At 51.7% G+C, this 13,396-nt stretch overlaps 5 protein-coding genes across 5 annotated transcripts; 4 read left to right on the top strand and 1 right to left on the bottom strand.

Annotated features, from left to right (window-relative positions):
* The first annotated feature begins 199 nt into the window (after positions 1-199).
* Positions 200-2,473, top strand: V8C40DRAFT_257923 (3-oxoacid CoA-transferase). The gene is made up of 3 exons (XM_083218602.1): positions 200-573; positions 655-2,022; positions 2,084-2,473. Exons 1-3 carry the CDS (start codon positions 514-516, stop codon positions 2,213-2,215), a joined length of 1,560 nt encoding a protein of 519 aa, XP_083067775.1. The 5' UTR covers positions 200-513; the 3' UTR covers positions 2,216-2,473.
* Positions 2,474-2,480: 7 nt separating this feature from the next.
* V8C40DRAFT_257921 (uncharacterized protein) lies at positions 2,481-4,499 on the top strand. Its single transcript, XM_083218601.1, has 2 exons — positions 2,481-3,092; positions 3,190-4,499. Exons 1-2 carry the CDS (start codon positions 2,833-2,835, stop codon positions 4,361-4,363), a joined length of 1,434 nt encoding a protein of 477 aa, XP_083067774.1. The 5' UTR covers positions 2,481-2,832; the 3' UTR covers positions 4,364-4,499.
* Positions 4,500-5,627: 1,128 nt separating this feature from the next.
* On the top strand, positions 5,628-6,778 carry V8C40DRAFT_257916 (casein kinase substrate phosphoprotein PP28-domain-containing protein; the record flags this gene model as incomplete). Its single annotated transcript, XM_083218600.1, has 3 exons — positions 5,628-5,694; positions 5,785-6,341; positions 6,417-6,778. The coding sequence occupies 3 exons, from the start codon at positions 5,628-5,630 to the stop codon at positions 6,534-6,536; spliced, it is 744 nt and encodes a 247-aa protein (XP_083067773.1). The 3' UTR covers positions 6,537-6,778.
* Positions 6,779-7,059: 281 nt separating this feature from the next.
* On the top strand, positions 7,060-9,719 carry V8C40DRAFT_257913 (surfeit locus protein 6-domain-containing protein). Its single transcript, XM_083218599.1, has 3 exons — positions 7,060-7,264; positions 7,364-7,447; positions 7,580-9,719. Exons 1-3 carry the CDS (start codon positions 7,244-7,246, stop codon positions 9,194-9,196), a joined length of 1,722 nt encoding a protein of 573 aa, XP_083067772.1. The 5' UTR covers positions 7,060-7,243; the 3' UTR covers positions 9,197-9,719.
* A 432-nt stretch (positions 9,720-10,151) lies between these two features.
* Positions 10,152-11,925, bottom strand: V8C40DRAFT_127059 (Golgi phosphoprotein 3-domain-containing protein). Its single transcript, XM_083211020.1, has 4 exons — positions 11,450-11,925; positions 11,142-11,388; positions 10,565-11,016; positions 10,152-10,496 (listed from the first exon to the last, which is right to left on the bottom strand). The coding sequence occupies exons 1-4, from the start codon at positions 11,708-11,710 to the stop codon at positions 10,407-10,409; spliced, it is 1,050 nt and encodes a 349-aa protein (XP_083067771.1). The 5' UTR covers positions 11,711-11,925; the 3' UTR covers positions 10,152-10,406.
* Positions 11,926-13,396: the final 1,471 nt, after the last annotated feature.

Genomic DNA, 13,396 nt, shown 5'->3' with positions numbered 1-13,396 from the left:
AGCTAAGCCTTCAGGGGTTTGTCAGCATATGATAAAATGAAGAAAAAGAGAGTGCATTCCGTAGTTTACGGAATCACCCTCCGTGCTGCCATGTTGTTGCCATCAAATACTCCATTCTGATGGCTGTTCCCCCACATCCGCCCGCCGCCCCTATCCGATCCTTGCAACGGAACTATCCCGCTATTCTGGCCTGAATCCAGCTTCTCCTCACTTGCACTACCCGAATTGTTCTGGTGGCCATGCGGAGACCGGGTCTGCGGTAGTGGGTTCGGTCATTGACGGCTATTGCACCGGCAAAAACATCAAACACTCGACGGCCATACATAACGCGCGTGATGCCGTCACTGGCATCTGACAGCGTCCCAAAACTCTTTTTTCTTTTTTCTTAATTGCTTTTGCGCATTTACTGTTTCACGTATCTTTGCCTCCTTTTCACGTGGCAGAGCAAGTCGTCGATTATTGTAGCTCTTGATACCCCGCAGGAAGCATCTCTCTCCGTCTGCCCCTCCAACAATGCCATCCACAGCTCTGCGCCTGCGGACCCTCGGGGCCTTTGCGCGCCATGCGACAAACGTAAGTCTGGGAAATCCAATCAATGATGCAAATCTCATAGAAATTGAGAGTAATTGATCGACTAACATCTCCATGTTCCAGCCCACTGCCGTCTTGTCCAGATCATTTTCTGCCACCGCCCGCCGAGCTGAGATCAACAAGGTGCTGCCCTCTGCCGCCGAGGCGATCAAGGACCTCAAGGCCAACTCAACTCTCCTGTGTGGTGGATTCGGTCTCTGCGGTGTTCCCGATACTCTGATTGACGAGGTCCTTAAGAGGCCCGATGTTACTGGTCTGACGGCTGTGTCAAACAATGCCGGCACCGATGCCTCCGGTCTGGGCAAGCTTCTCAAGACAAAGCAGGTGAAGAAGATGATTGCTAGCTACATTGGCGAAAACAAGACATTCGAAACAATGTACCTGACTGGAGAAGTTGAGCTGGAATTGACTCCCCAGGGCACACTGGCCGAGCGATGCGCAGCCGGTGGCAAGGGCATTCCTGCTTTCTACACTCCCGCAGCCTTTGGTACTGTTGTCCAGACCGGCGACCTGCCTCTCAAGAACAAGCCCGACGGCTCACCGGATGTGTACTCTTACCCCAAGGACGTCAAGGTCTTCAACGGCAAGCCATATCTGCTCGAAGAGAGCATTGCTGGAGACTATGCCTTTGTCAAGGCTTACAAGGCCGACAAGCTCGGAAACTGCCAGTTCCGTCTCGCCGCTAACAACTTCAATGGCGCCATGGGTCGCAATGCCAAGATCACCATTGTCGAAGCTGAACACATTGTCGAGCCTGGCGAGATTCCTCCCGAGGCCATTCACCTGCCCGGTATCTACGTCAAGCGCGTTATTCAGAGCACAGCCGAAAAGAACATTGAGAAATACACCTGGGCCAAGGACGATGCCGATGCCGACTCCAAGGCTGTCCTAGGAACGGGCGAAACTGCGGCCAAGAGGGAACGAATCGTGAAGCGAGCTGCCAAGGAGTTCAAGAACGGCATGTATGCTAACTTGGGCATTGGTATGCCCATGCTTGCGCCCGGCTTTGTTGGTCCTGAGGTAGAGGTTCAGCTGCAGTCTGAGAACGGTATCCTTGGTCTTGGCCCCTACCCCAAGAAGGGCCTGGAAGACGCCGACTTGATCAATGCTGGAAAGGAGACGGTCACCCTCAAGCCTGGAGCCGCAGTCTTTGGCAGTGAAGAGAGTTTTGGCATGATTCGCAGCGGCAGAATCAACCTGACCATCCTCGGTGCCATGCAAGTCAGCGGAACTGGTGACCTGGCCAACTGGATGCTGCCAGGCAAGGTCAAGGGCTTCGGCGGTGCCATGGATCTTGTGAGCAACCCTAGTGCTACCAAGGTTGTGGTCACCATGGAGCATACCGACAAGAAGGGCAACCCCAAGATTGTCAAGCAGTGCGCATTCCCACTGACTGGCCGCGCGTGCGTTTCTCGAATCATCACCGAACTGGTAAGTTGTCAACCATTGCATCTAAGTTGCGAACCTTCTGCTAACATGTTTCTCTCAACAGGGTGTTTTCGACGTCGATTTCGCTCACGGCCTAACTCTGATCGAGATCGCAGACGGAGTGACGGTAGACGAGATTAAGAGCAAGACGGAGGCTCCGTTCAGAGTCGCCGACGACCTGAAGCCGATGCTATAGATGGCTTGCAGTACCATGTTGGGATGAATAAATGGACAGAGATGTAATATTGGGATATTTGATGTAACACCAAAGGTATATACCAAAAATAGGCGGGTGGATGCTCTCTAGGATGCTGCGTAGAAACAAAACTACCTGTGCCTCGGCACCATCACAGGCGTTTGGGGGCGAGATAGAATAGCGTTTTTTATCTGGACTTGTATGAATGAATCATCGAGACATACAAAAAAATATAAAAAATATAAAAAATATTACAACATCAAACATATGCACCATCAGCGCTAGGAATTGACTTGCAGCTCTTTTGATTTGTGATTCAGGAGGATCATTAGACAACTGACAGCACTGCCCGCCATTTACTTACGCCTTGCTGACATATCCCACCTTGAGTCTGAATATTCACCGGGCAACTCTTTCTGCAGCGCCACCTCATATTACTGAGCTGCAACACCACAGGCGCCTCACAAGGCTTGGGCTGCTGGTTGCAAGGGTGTCGCTTATTTTACATTTTATCTTTTATCTCATCTCATTTCCCCTCGTCTACCTCATTCATCGATTTCGAATGAGTCTGACTTAATGTCGCAGCGCTATAGCCGTCTCTTCGCTCTCAGGTGGCTATGAACAATTACGACCCGTCAACCGGCCAAGTCTTTCGAGAATGGACAGTGTCCGGTCGACTCAACGCCAGCGCGAGCCATGACTGGTCGCGGCGGCGGCCGTATCCCTTATTTAAAACCCGCGGCGCTCGAGGTCCGCGGTCTCTGATGGACATGGCGATTAATGTCATTGCTGATAACATTGGCGATGTATCCGAGGAGTTGCTGGGGTCTATGCCCACTCAGTTGGTCTGGCGCATCTGGCGCTTTTTGGAGGCAAGGTTCGTCGATTTCATTACGATGTGGTATTTGGAGTTTTCTGGTTGGGACTTTGGGACAACTGTTGAAGGAGTTGCTTTACTGACGAGCTGGTTCTAGAGGTGTAAGCCTCCATGCTTGGAAACTCTTCTCGGCGATATTACTACGTGAGGACGACGAGAAGAGCCTTGGGCTTTATCGGTTTCGACAGCACATTTGTCATCCCGACGTGGACCTTGAGAGCTACACCAGACCCCTCGCATCGCTGACGACGGATTTCATCACTCATCTCGTGCTCAGTGGTGGCTGCCACTTCCAGACATCTGAGTTGGTCCGCTTAGCAAACATGAAGAATCTAGGGGTGCTGGAGCTCATCCAACCCGCGGATGAGACGGGCGGCGACTATCCAGATGTGACCGACAACCTTATCCGCGGCTGGACTGAGGCGGAGAATCCCTTCCCCCTACTAAGAATCCTAAGGATCTGGGGCGACAAATCGACTTCAAAGAACTCTCTACGCTGGGTGGCCAAATTCCCTTCATTGGCGTTGTACGATGTCGTGGGCGCAAAAAAAGGCTGGGATCCTCCAAACAAAGAGGCAGCTGAAGCCGGCTGGGAGGTAACCGATCTCTCGGGTGGCCAGGAGAATTCTCTGCTACGGAACTTGATGCTCCTAGTCCCCGATGAGCACGTCAACAAGACGCGAGACTCGATCCGAAGCGTCGATGCTGATTTGGTGACGCTCTGCAGCGATTCCCAATGCGCAATCAAGTTCGTCCCCAATCGGGAGGCGCCTCCGCTGCTGGACTATCTCACAGACACGGGCAAGGTGTATCTGCCCTCGTGGGACCCAGATGCGGCGTCGAGACAGGCAGGGGCTTGTCACGGCATTGCGTTTGAGGCATGGGCCTTTTGGCTGTACTCGTTCCTTGGCCAGCTCAGCAACGACATAGACGTGGCGAGTCAAGGTCACTCAGTAGACCAACAAGCTGTAGCTGGTCCGTTTGTACTGCCTTCACGGCCTATGGCCTGTGTATTTCTGGGTCACAGTGGGCGAGGAGGCATCAGCTCCAAGCCGTCATATGTGAGCCGCGGCTTATTCTCAACAGGACGGTACATCTTCACCCGTCCGATGAACGCGAGCCGGTACACCAAAGAAGCGGCCAATGGCCAAGAGGAACAGGACGAGGCGAAGGCCAAGCAGGCTTTCGGAAACGGTTTTCGACCGTTATCCACCCGGTCATCGCAGAAGAGGAAGCAGCTGCACGATGTTCTGCAGTCGCTAGCTGGGTAAAACGCCGAGAGATCGACGTTGGTAGATAATGGAAGATTTTTTCATGGTTTTACGATATATATGGCACTTTCACACGAGCCCTCCCATCTAATATATAGAGAATTGCACGCATGGCCACTACGTTGATCAAAAAAGACGCGACTAGGGTACGATATGTACCGCCGAAAAAATTTATCTCTCCCAAACGCAGCCTCCGAAGAGGGAGTATAGTAGGACAGAGGGTAAGTCAGCGGAAATTCATCTATCCTCCAGTTTCCCCTCCAGGCGCATCCAAAGGTTGTCGAAAGCCAGAGTGAATTTGAAGGAAATTTTCTAGTAGGTTTCACTGAAAAAAAGAAAAGAAGAAAAAAATCAAAAAGAAAAAATCTCGGCCGGCATAATATAGTGATTGGGGTGTGGGTGGAGTTTGGGACGGAAAAACGTGGCTGCGGCGTTGGAGTCAGGGCAGGTAGTACTTTGTACTTGGAGATTGCCGGCACCACATGCCACTCCCGGCTTCATTTCGAACCAAGTCATTTTCATCATATTGCTGTGACTCACCAAGTTTAAGCACCCCATCTATGCATATTATTTGTAGAGTAAATCATGGATACGAATCAAGTACACGAGGGACCCTGCTACCAAATAAACAATACCATGCGTAACTGATATCCGGTTGGCCTCATACAAGTGGTTTATAGCATAATGAAGAGCGTAGTTCCAGGGCGATGCTTGAAAGAATTCAGTTGGCCAATCGCCTATCAGCCATTTTCAATGCCGGAATGACACAGTACCTTGGCGTTACAACGCCACGCTACAAATGGACCCTGGAAGTCGAACAGAAGAGCACCAGCTTACTGCGGTGATGACGCTCATGACTAGAGAAAAGGGGTAATGAGTCATACAGTAGCACCTGCTATGACAACTCAGATAGGGGATCCTGCATTAAAACAGCAGAACTTTTGAAGGCTCGCAGCATATCACGAGGAACTCAGCGAGCAAGGCTGAGCTGTACCCTCCAAGTACCTCCAAGTACCCCGCTACCCCGCCTCGCTGCCACTCAACTGGCGACTCAGAAAGTCTGGCCGTAACTTTTTGACTGTGGGTTGAATTTTCTGGATTTAATACTATCGGGATTTTCTATTTTCCTATCTAAGTCTTGCGCAGTCGCATAGCATCGCAAAGCCGGAAGTTGTACCGAAGCTATTTGCGGAATAGCAACATCTACTCTCGCTCTCACGCGCACACACCCTCCCTCCCTTCCTATTTTCATCTCGATTTCAAGATGCCTGGTGCTCCTGGAGCAAGCTCGCGCGGCCGTGGTGGCAAGTTCAGAAAATTCACCAGAGGAGGTAAATCCAGCCGTCCATAGGAATTGTTGATCAACAGCGCAACGCAATCCATGGCGTTTTCACATGCTAACCCGAACTGCACGATAATAGGTGGCAAGCACTTCTCGCGCAATCTCCAACCTCTCGACTCCGAAGGCAATGCGGTGAGCATGTGGGGCGAGGACGCCCAGCGCAACGAGGACGAGGAAGACTCTGAAGAAGAATCTGAGGAGGAATCCGAAGAGGAAGAGGAGGCCGGCCAGGCCCCAGCTACAGCCAGCGGCGAGGCCAACCGCGAGGACCGAAAAGCCCAAAAGAAGGCTCGAAAAGAGGCCGCCATAGCCAAGCAGAAGAACCGCATAGTCGAAGTCGGCGATCTGCCTTCTTCAGACGACGAGGAAAGCGACGCGGAACTGCCCGCCAACCCGAACCACTCCTCATCTGCCCGCAAGCAGGCGACCAAAGCGCCCGCAGATGTCGAAGCGATCACCGAGGGTGTCAAGAAGCTGCCCGCCAGTCGACGCGAGAGGGAAGCCGCTGAGGCAGCTGCCGCGAAGGAGAGATATATGAAGCTGCATGCTGAGGGCAAGACGGACGAGGCCAAGGCGGATATTGCCCGTCTCAAGGTCATCCGTGCACAGCGTGAGGCTGATGCTGCTAGAAGAAGGGTAAGGCCCACTATTGGATTCCTTTTTCATCTTCCTTGTGTAATATCGGAATGCTGACTATTCTATCTCATGTAGGCCGAGCAGGAAGAGAAAGAGGAGCGAGAGAAGGAGCGGAAAGCTGAAATTGAAGCCAGAGAGGCCAAGCTGCGAGCTCTTGCTGCTGCCCCAAGCAAGAAGACTAGCAAGAAGAAATGAAGTCCTTTTCAGATTGGACTTCTGCGGAGTAGACTGGAAACTAGAATCAATATATCGTTCAAAAAACTTGAAATATTGTGTAACTGGACTTATCACAGAGTACTTAGAGCTACTAAACATACAATTGCTGAATTGGGTTCAGCCATTTCCAACAACCAGTCTGTAACCATGACAGGCGATGCTCTCGTGACCCTTGCTCGTTCTACTTTGTAGTACTTGGCAGCTTATACGATGAGTTAGACGTAGTATGTAGAATCAAGTAGCCAAGAATTACCATTTTCCCTTTATTTTACATCCACTGATTCCGTGGTTCTTCATTTAATCAGCAGCTTTAATATTATTTTGAGTATTATCAAGGCTTTCCAGCAATCCAATGGCCTGGCTGTCAATTTTTCTGGCGCAGGCGCGTTTGCATCGGTCCAGGCACTAAGAGGCTACCCCACAGCGAAAGTTCGCGGTACGGCAGAAAGGTGGAAAAAAAATTGGACACCCCAAAAAAAATTCAGGAAAATTCCCCAGCAAGGCCAGTGGCAGAAAAAAAAAGCATCACCTCACGCCAAACCGCCAGCTATCACCTTGCAATTCCTACATCATTGGCCGCGGATCCTTCAGCGCCGTCGGCAGATATCGGATTATAGGCGCTTCCGCCCTTGTTGATTTCTTCTTTGTCTGTATATATACTGCCTTTTCGCGATACTGAAGCTAGGATGGCGGATTCATCACTGCAGGTTCGTTTCGAAGTCCTTTGTCCAGCCCCGCCAGGCGAAAATGCCTGGAAGGGGCTGGGAAACGAGCTGTAGGGACCATTAGCTGACATCGCTGGTTAGGATCGCCTGCGCGATCATGCCAAGGCGTTCGATGGCCTGCTGAGTCTGATTCCAGCCAAGATGTACTATGGCGAAGACACAAGCGTACGTTTACCGATTTGACCCTTGACCTTGGCGACCCAACCCTCTCAATCGGGCGGCTATCTGGATTTTATCCACAGTCATAACATGCATGAGGCTATTGAGGCACTGGGGCTGACGCTGGTGGACATATAGGATCAATGGAAAAAGGAGAAGCAGACGAAGCAGGAGGCAGCAGCCGCCCGGCGAGCCAAGCTGGATCCCGATAGCGCCCTGAACCGCAACGCCAAAGAAGTCATGGAAGAGCGAGCCAAAAACAAGCGGAAGCTGCGGCAGATGGAGCAAGATGAGAATGAGCCTGAGGAGGAAGACTATGAGCCCGTCAATGGTGTCGAGGCTGAGAAGCCCCTCGAGGGTCTGAAGAAGAAGAACCCAGAGACTCCTCAGAAAAAGCCCAATGCCAACGGTGACGCGGATGCTGAGAGTGACGGTGAAGGTGAAGGTGAAGCACAAGATTCCAAGGACACGCCAAAGCTATCAAAAAAGGAAGCAAAGCTAGCTGCAAAGCGAGAAAAGAAGGCTGAGAAGAAGGCCGAGAAGAAGACAAAGCAAGAGTCAGGAGAAGCAGCAACTCCGGCCAAGACTCCAGCCAAAACCCCAGTACCCAAGATTGCTGCCGAGACTGCTAGCACGCCTGCGTCAAAGAAGCAGAAGAACAAGAAGGCGGGAAAGGATGCCGCCACTCCCTCAAAACCAGAGCCAACCCCCTCAAAATCACAAGAAGCTGATGTCAACCAAAATGACAAAGCCGATGAAATCATGCAGGATCAGGTGGACGGTCTTGACCCATCTCTAGACTTCTCTGGCCTGCAGAGAGAAGATGACGGCAGCGCTGTATCAGCGCCCGACTCCGAACCACACTCTCCAACCTTTGACTCAACCGAAACTTCTAATGGCCAGCCTGCATCAGGAGAGCTTGCCAGCACAACCACATCCGTCTCCTCAGTTGCCTCATCAGAAAAGCCCAAGCACATCAAGATTCCTGCAGATACCACCGCTCTGAGAGCCCGTCTTGCTGCCAAGATTGAGGCTCTCCGTGCAGCCAGAAAAGCCGACGGAACGAATGGCAAGCCCATTCGCACGAGACAAGAACTCATCGAGGCGAGAAGGGCAAAGGAGGCACAGCGCAAAGCGCACAAGAAAGAGCTAAGAACACTGGCGAAGGAGGAGGAGAAGAGGAAGCGCGAAGAGGCACTGGCGTCCAACTCGCCCGGTGTTATGAGCCCCAACATTAGCCTCGACGACGCTTCAGGGGGCTTCAGCTTTGGACGTGTGGCATTTGGAGATGGCTCGCAAATGTCGCATGACCTTGGCTATTTCCTCAACAGGGGTAAGAAGAAGGGCCCCTCAGATCCCAAGACGGCGCTTCTCAAGGTACAGCACGAGAAGAAGCGCATAGAAGAACTCGGTGAAGAGAAACGCCAGGATATTGAGGAGAAGGAGACCTGGTTGAATGCCCGCCGCCGTGCCGAGGGCGAGAAAATCCACGACGACGAGGCCCTACTCAAGAAAGCCGTCAAGCGCAAGGAGGTGGCCAAGAAGAAGAGCGAAAAGGCATGGAAGGAGAGAGCCACCGGTGTCGCCCAGGCTCAGCACGCGAAACAAAAGAAGCGCGAAGAGAACATCAAGCAGCGACGCGAGGACAAGCTGCTGCGTCGGTCGGGCAAGAAGAAGAAGGGCGGCGCCACGAAGAAGAAGGGTGGACGACCCGGCTTCGAAGGAAGCTTTGGAGTTGGCGGGAAGCGCAAGTAAAGAGACGACGTTCGCATGTAGCCCCCTTTTGTTCGGGCCTGTCGTGTTGTTCGATAAAGGAAAAGCTTTGTACCTATTTCATGGCCTCCATCTCATGAGCCTGCATGGCAGTTCTCTGGTTGTTCTTGTTTCCGTTTACTTTGCTTTTCTTCTTCTCTTTTGCTTGTACTTTTTTTTTTTTCATCTACATAGGGCGAACTAAGCGTCGGAGGCGCAGGGCATGGCATCATTTCAAATGTTGACCGTATAGGAGGGGAGGAGGGAGGCTTTACGGGTCATTTGTGGTTATGTATGGCCGTTTTTAAGGGCGGCAAAAGTGTTCTAGGTATTTCACTCACGATGGCTGACGAGGTTTAATACTACATTGCAAAAACAAATGAAGAAAAAAAAGGGTCTCTCTGATCGTGTACAAAAAATGCTACATATTGTTTTGTTTTCCCCCGTGAAAGAAAGAAGAAATATGAAATATGATGTGGGCAGAAAAAGGAGGTTGGAATTGACGCCATACAGATTGCGTTTCTCCCCAAAATCAGCATTACAAAAAATCATACGCAAAGCATACATACAGCACACACATCTCATTCTCCAAGTTTCCCATCTTCCAACAACTTCTCTCCCCCCCTTGTCCTCTCCCCTTCGGAACGTGGTAGAGCAGCAAACGTTTCAGAAACAAGTAAAAACAAGAAAAGAAGGCGAATAAAATTAGTAAAAAAAAGGACTTCCCATCTAGGCAAGGCAAAGGACTCGCTTCTTGATCTCTCTCACTCTCACTCTCTCATATTTTCCTCTCTCCAACCATTGACTTCCCTTTTGTTCCCTTTCCCTTCTCATATACCCTTTCACAACCACCTTTCGTCCTTTCTTTGTGTGTGGTCGTATTTCATTTCAGCCGTTAACCTCCCGACAGCAGTTGAAAAAAATAAGAAGAAAAAGTAAACCCTCCCGCCCCTATTTCCCACATCCCCCTTTTCCCAAGATAAAGTGACAAAGAAGGCAAAGATTTTCCGATATTTTTTTAGGTACTGTTTTTAGATGAGCATGGAAGAGGGGGGTTTGGAAGAAAGGGGGGTCTTGTGGTGAGATATTTTTTGCTGGAGAAGATGTATCCGTAAAAGGAAGGGGAATCGATTTGGCCTTTTTGTTTTCTGTCATCATTACAATCGAATTAGGAAGTGGTATAGTGGTCGGTTCGTCCAGAGCCGGTCGGGGTTTATAGAAGCGAGTCGAGTCTAGTAAAGACGCTCAGGCAGGCTGCCACGATTTCGAGTTGCAGCTCCTTATCCTTGGCCTTGTTCACCTCCTACATTGCAACATCATATTAGCACTATGTCCTCTTGCGCATAATCTGCCATAAACGGCGCATCTCACCTCGGCTATGACCTGCGGTAGGTTGGCTCCGATGCCATTGCCCGTAGCCTTCTTGCCAAAGGGGTACTGGCTGTAATCCGCCAGCAGCTCGTCCGTCTGCGCAAACGCCCGCTCCCTGGCCTCGTGGCCCAGCGTGGACAGCGCATTCTCCAGGACATTGGCGGCGTATGCGGCACACACCATGGACACGGTGCGCAGGTAGCGGAACTCGAGGTTCTCGGGCAGGAACTGGCTGCCGTTGAGGACGACGGTGCGCTGGGTCAGGACGTTGCGCACGCGGCGGCGAATCTCCTCCTTGGCTCCGCCGTCGGCAACGGGGTGGGTGGCCATGTCGAAGAGAAGGAAGTTACGCTTCTCCGTCCGTAGGATGCCCTTGTCAACCAGGCCCTTGGCTAATCGTTCGCGGACCTGCTTGAGCTGGTATCCTATCTTCATCAAGTTCCAAGTCTCGCCTGGTTTTCGGAGCATTAGCCAATGCATTGGTTCAGGTACATGTATTCACACAACACACAAGGCCGTGGCAATGTCGCGGGCTACACAGATTAGGGTGCGGGGACAAGGCAGGGGGTAGCATTACCGCTCATCAAATCAATCCAGGAGCTGACGCTCATCTTTTCGCTCTGCTTCATCATCTTGAGAGCCTCGTCGAGCAGCACCTCGCCGGTAAGGGTATCGTCTATCACTTCAATGTTTCGGTCTGCCAGGGGGAACCGTCGCCGTGCCGGATCCTTTTCCATGCTGATGCGCCCGCGGAAGGCAAGCTCCAGCACGATGCATCCTCGGAGCGCGTACGAAATGTTGTCGTTCCAGAACGACAGATACCCCTAATCACAAGGCTTCGGTCAGCAATTGGGCGCCGCCACGCAAGCAGGCACACACACGCACCTGTTTGTCCTTGAGACCAAGCAGCAGCACCTCCTCCATCATGGTCAGCTTGGGCTGCTTGCTCCGCTCGGCCGACTCGCTAATGTCTCGGGGGTCAAAGGCAATCTTGTGGCCGTTTTCGCCGCTCTCGTAGCTCGTCTCGGGGCCGTTGTCTCGAGCGTCGCGGGTCGAATTGGTCCTCGAGACGCCGTTGCTGCTCTCGCCCTCGGTGCCAGCAACACCGCCAGCTCCACGGCGTCGCGTCAAGCCTGATGAGGACATGCTGACGGCTTGGTAGGGTGATTGGGAAGAGGTGTCGATTAGGGAGGATGCGCCGATTCTGGCGAGCGTCGTCGAATCGTCAAAGGAGCCCAGCCCCAGACCAGACACGAGTCGGTGAGAATCGGCGAGCGAGGCGGCGGGCGAGGGGCTTTTAAACAATGAAAAGAAACGGCCAATGCAGCAGAGGGACCCCAGGCCGATGTTGGACAGCGCTGTCACGCACAAGAGTTGTATGGTCTGGCAAATCTGCGAAAGGTCCACAGGCGTCTAGGAGAGATGAGGTCCCTGGTTGGTGGTGGGCCGCGTCAATGATTCGTCCAGGCCTGAGGCTCTGTGCCGTAGCAAGGATTTGATTGATTGATGCCAATGGCGGGAAATTTCCAGCGCAACAGAGCGACCAGCCAAGTGCCTAGTTGCGGCGACTACAGCGCTAACGGGCCCTGAAAACATCAACTGATGAGACGGCTACGGAGCTGTGCCGCACTGACGACACCGGCGCTAGGGGGAGCTTTCGGCGGGCTTGGGGGGTTTGGAGTGGGATTGAATTGAGCCCTGGCGCAAAAATGGGCCAGCCGCGTGTACTCGCAGCACTTGGCATCCGTACCTGGACTCTGTGCAGCGTGATAAGGTACCTAGTAGAGAGTACGTGTAAATACGATAAGCTTAATGCAGGACTTTGAGTCTGCGATTGGATGTAATCCGGCAAAATTGATTGAACCATGAAACAAATGTGGCGATGAGGCTTGATACGAAGTGGTTGACGGGGAGGTTGAAGGCTGTGCCGTTCTGCATATGTCTCAGACACAGGGACTACTGGCGGAATATTACTGACTGTCAAGGTTGCAACTAAGGCGCAGTTTTGGAGCTAACGTCTATACGAATTGAGGCCGAGTTGAGAACCAAAAGAGAGACAAAGAGGACGGGAGAAGCCTTCTATTATTAGCACTGAACCAGATTACCAATCAATCGATACAATTCGCGCAATTGAGGTTCCAGGGATCTAATACTGAATAGGTCTTCAATATTCTGTTGATACTCTATTGACATCTTGCGTGATGATTTGCCAGAGATCGATACTGTGCACGTGCCGGGCTTTGCTCGGCCTGGGAAGGAGGCAAGCCGGAAACTGCCCCATTCGGTAGCCAACAGCAAAGGCCACGTAAAGACACGCTTCTCCACTCTCAACGTCGGGGAATTGTTACTCAACACAAAACTAGGCCATTGACTTGATATCTGGTGATATCTAGGCCTATGAAACACATCATGAGGCAACTTGCTACCGTTTTCTCATGAACGGCAGACTGGATTTTACAATCTGCTTCTTTTCATCCTCCAAAGAGCCTCATGATGCGGACAATAAACGAGTGCGCGGGCGAGGGGTTCGTATCCCATATCTGTCTCCAATCGAGATGATATGCTCCAAAAACCAGGCCAGGATCACCATATAGGTCCCAAGCTTGTTTTGTGATTCAAGGGATGTTACACCGGGCTTCATGAGCCATTGATCTATATGTTATTGCGTTTGCAACATGGCAGTCTCCTCATGAGCATACAGGCTTGAACGGACAACAGCGCTTACAAGCATCTTACACGCGAGTGTGCTTGCATAACTGGTTGGTAGACACCTCTTATTCTGCAATGGCGGATGCTTTCCCCTGGACCTATACGTATATTAACCTCAATCTT

This window comes from Trichoderma camerunense, assembly GCF_050948025.1.
Source record: "Trichoderma camerunense strain CBS 138272 chromosome Unknown V8C40scaffold_26, whole genome shotgun sequence".
Classification (NCBI taxonomy): Eukaryota; Fungi; Ascomycota; class Sordariomycetes; order Hypocreales; family Hypocreaceae; genus Trichoderma; species Trichoderma camerunense.
This window is presented reverse-complemented; position numbering and strand designations above follow the sequence as displayed.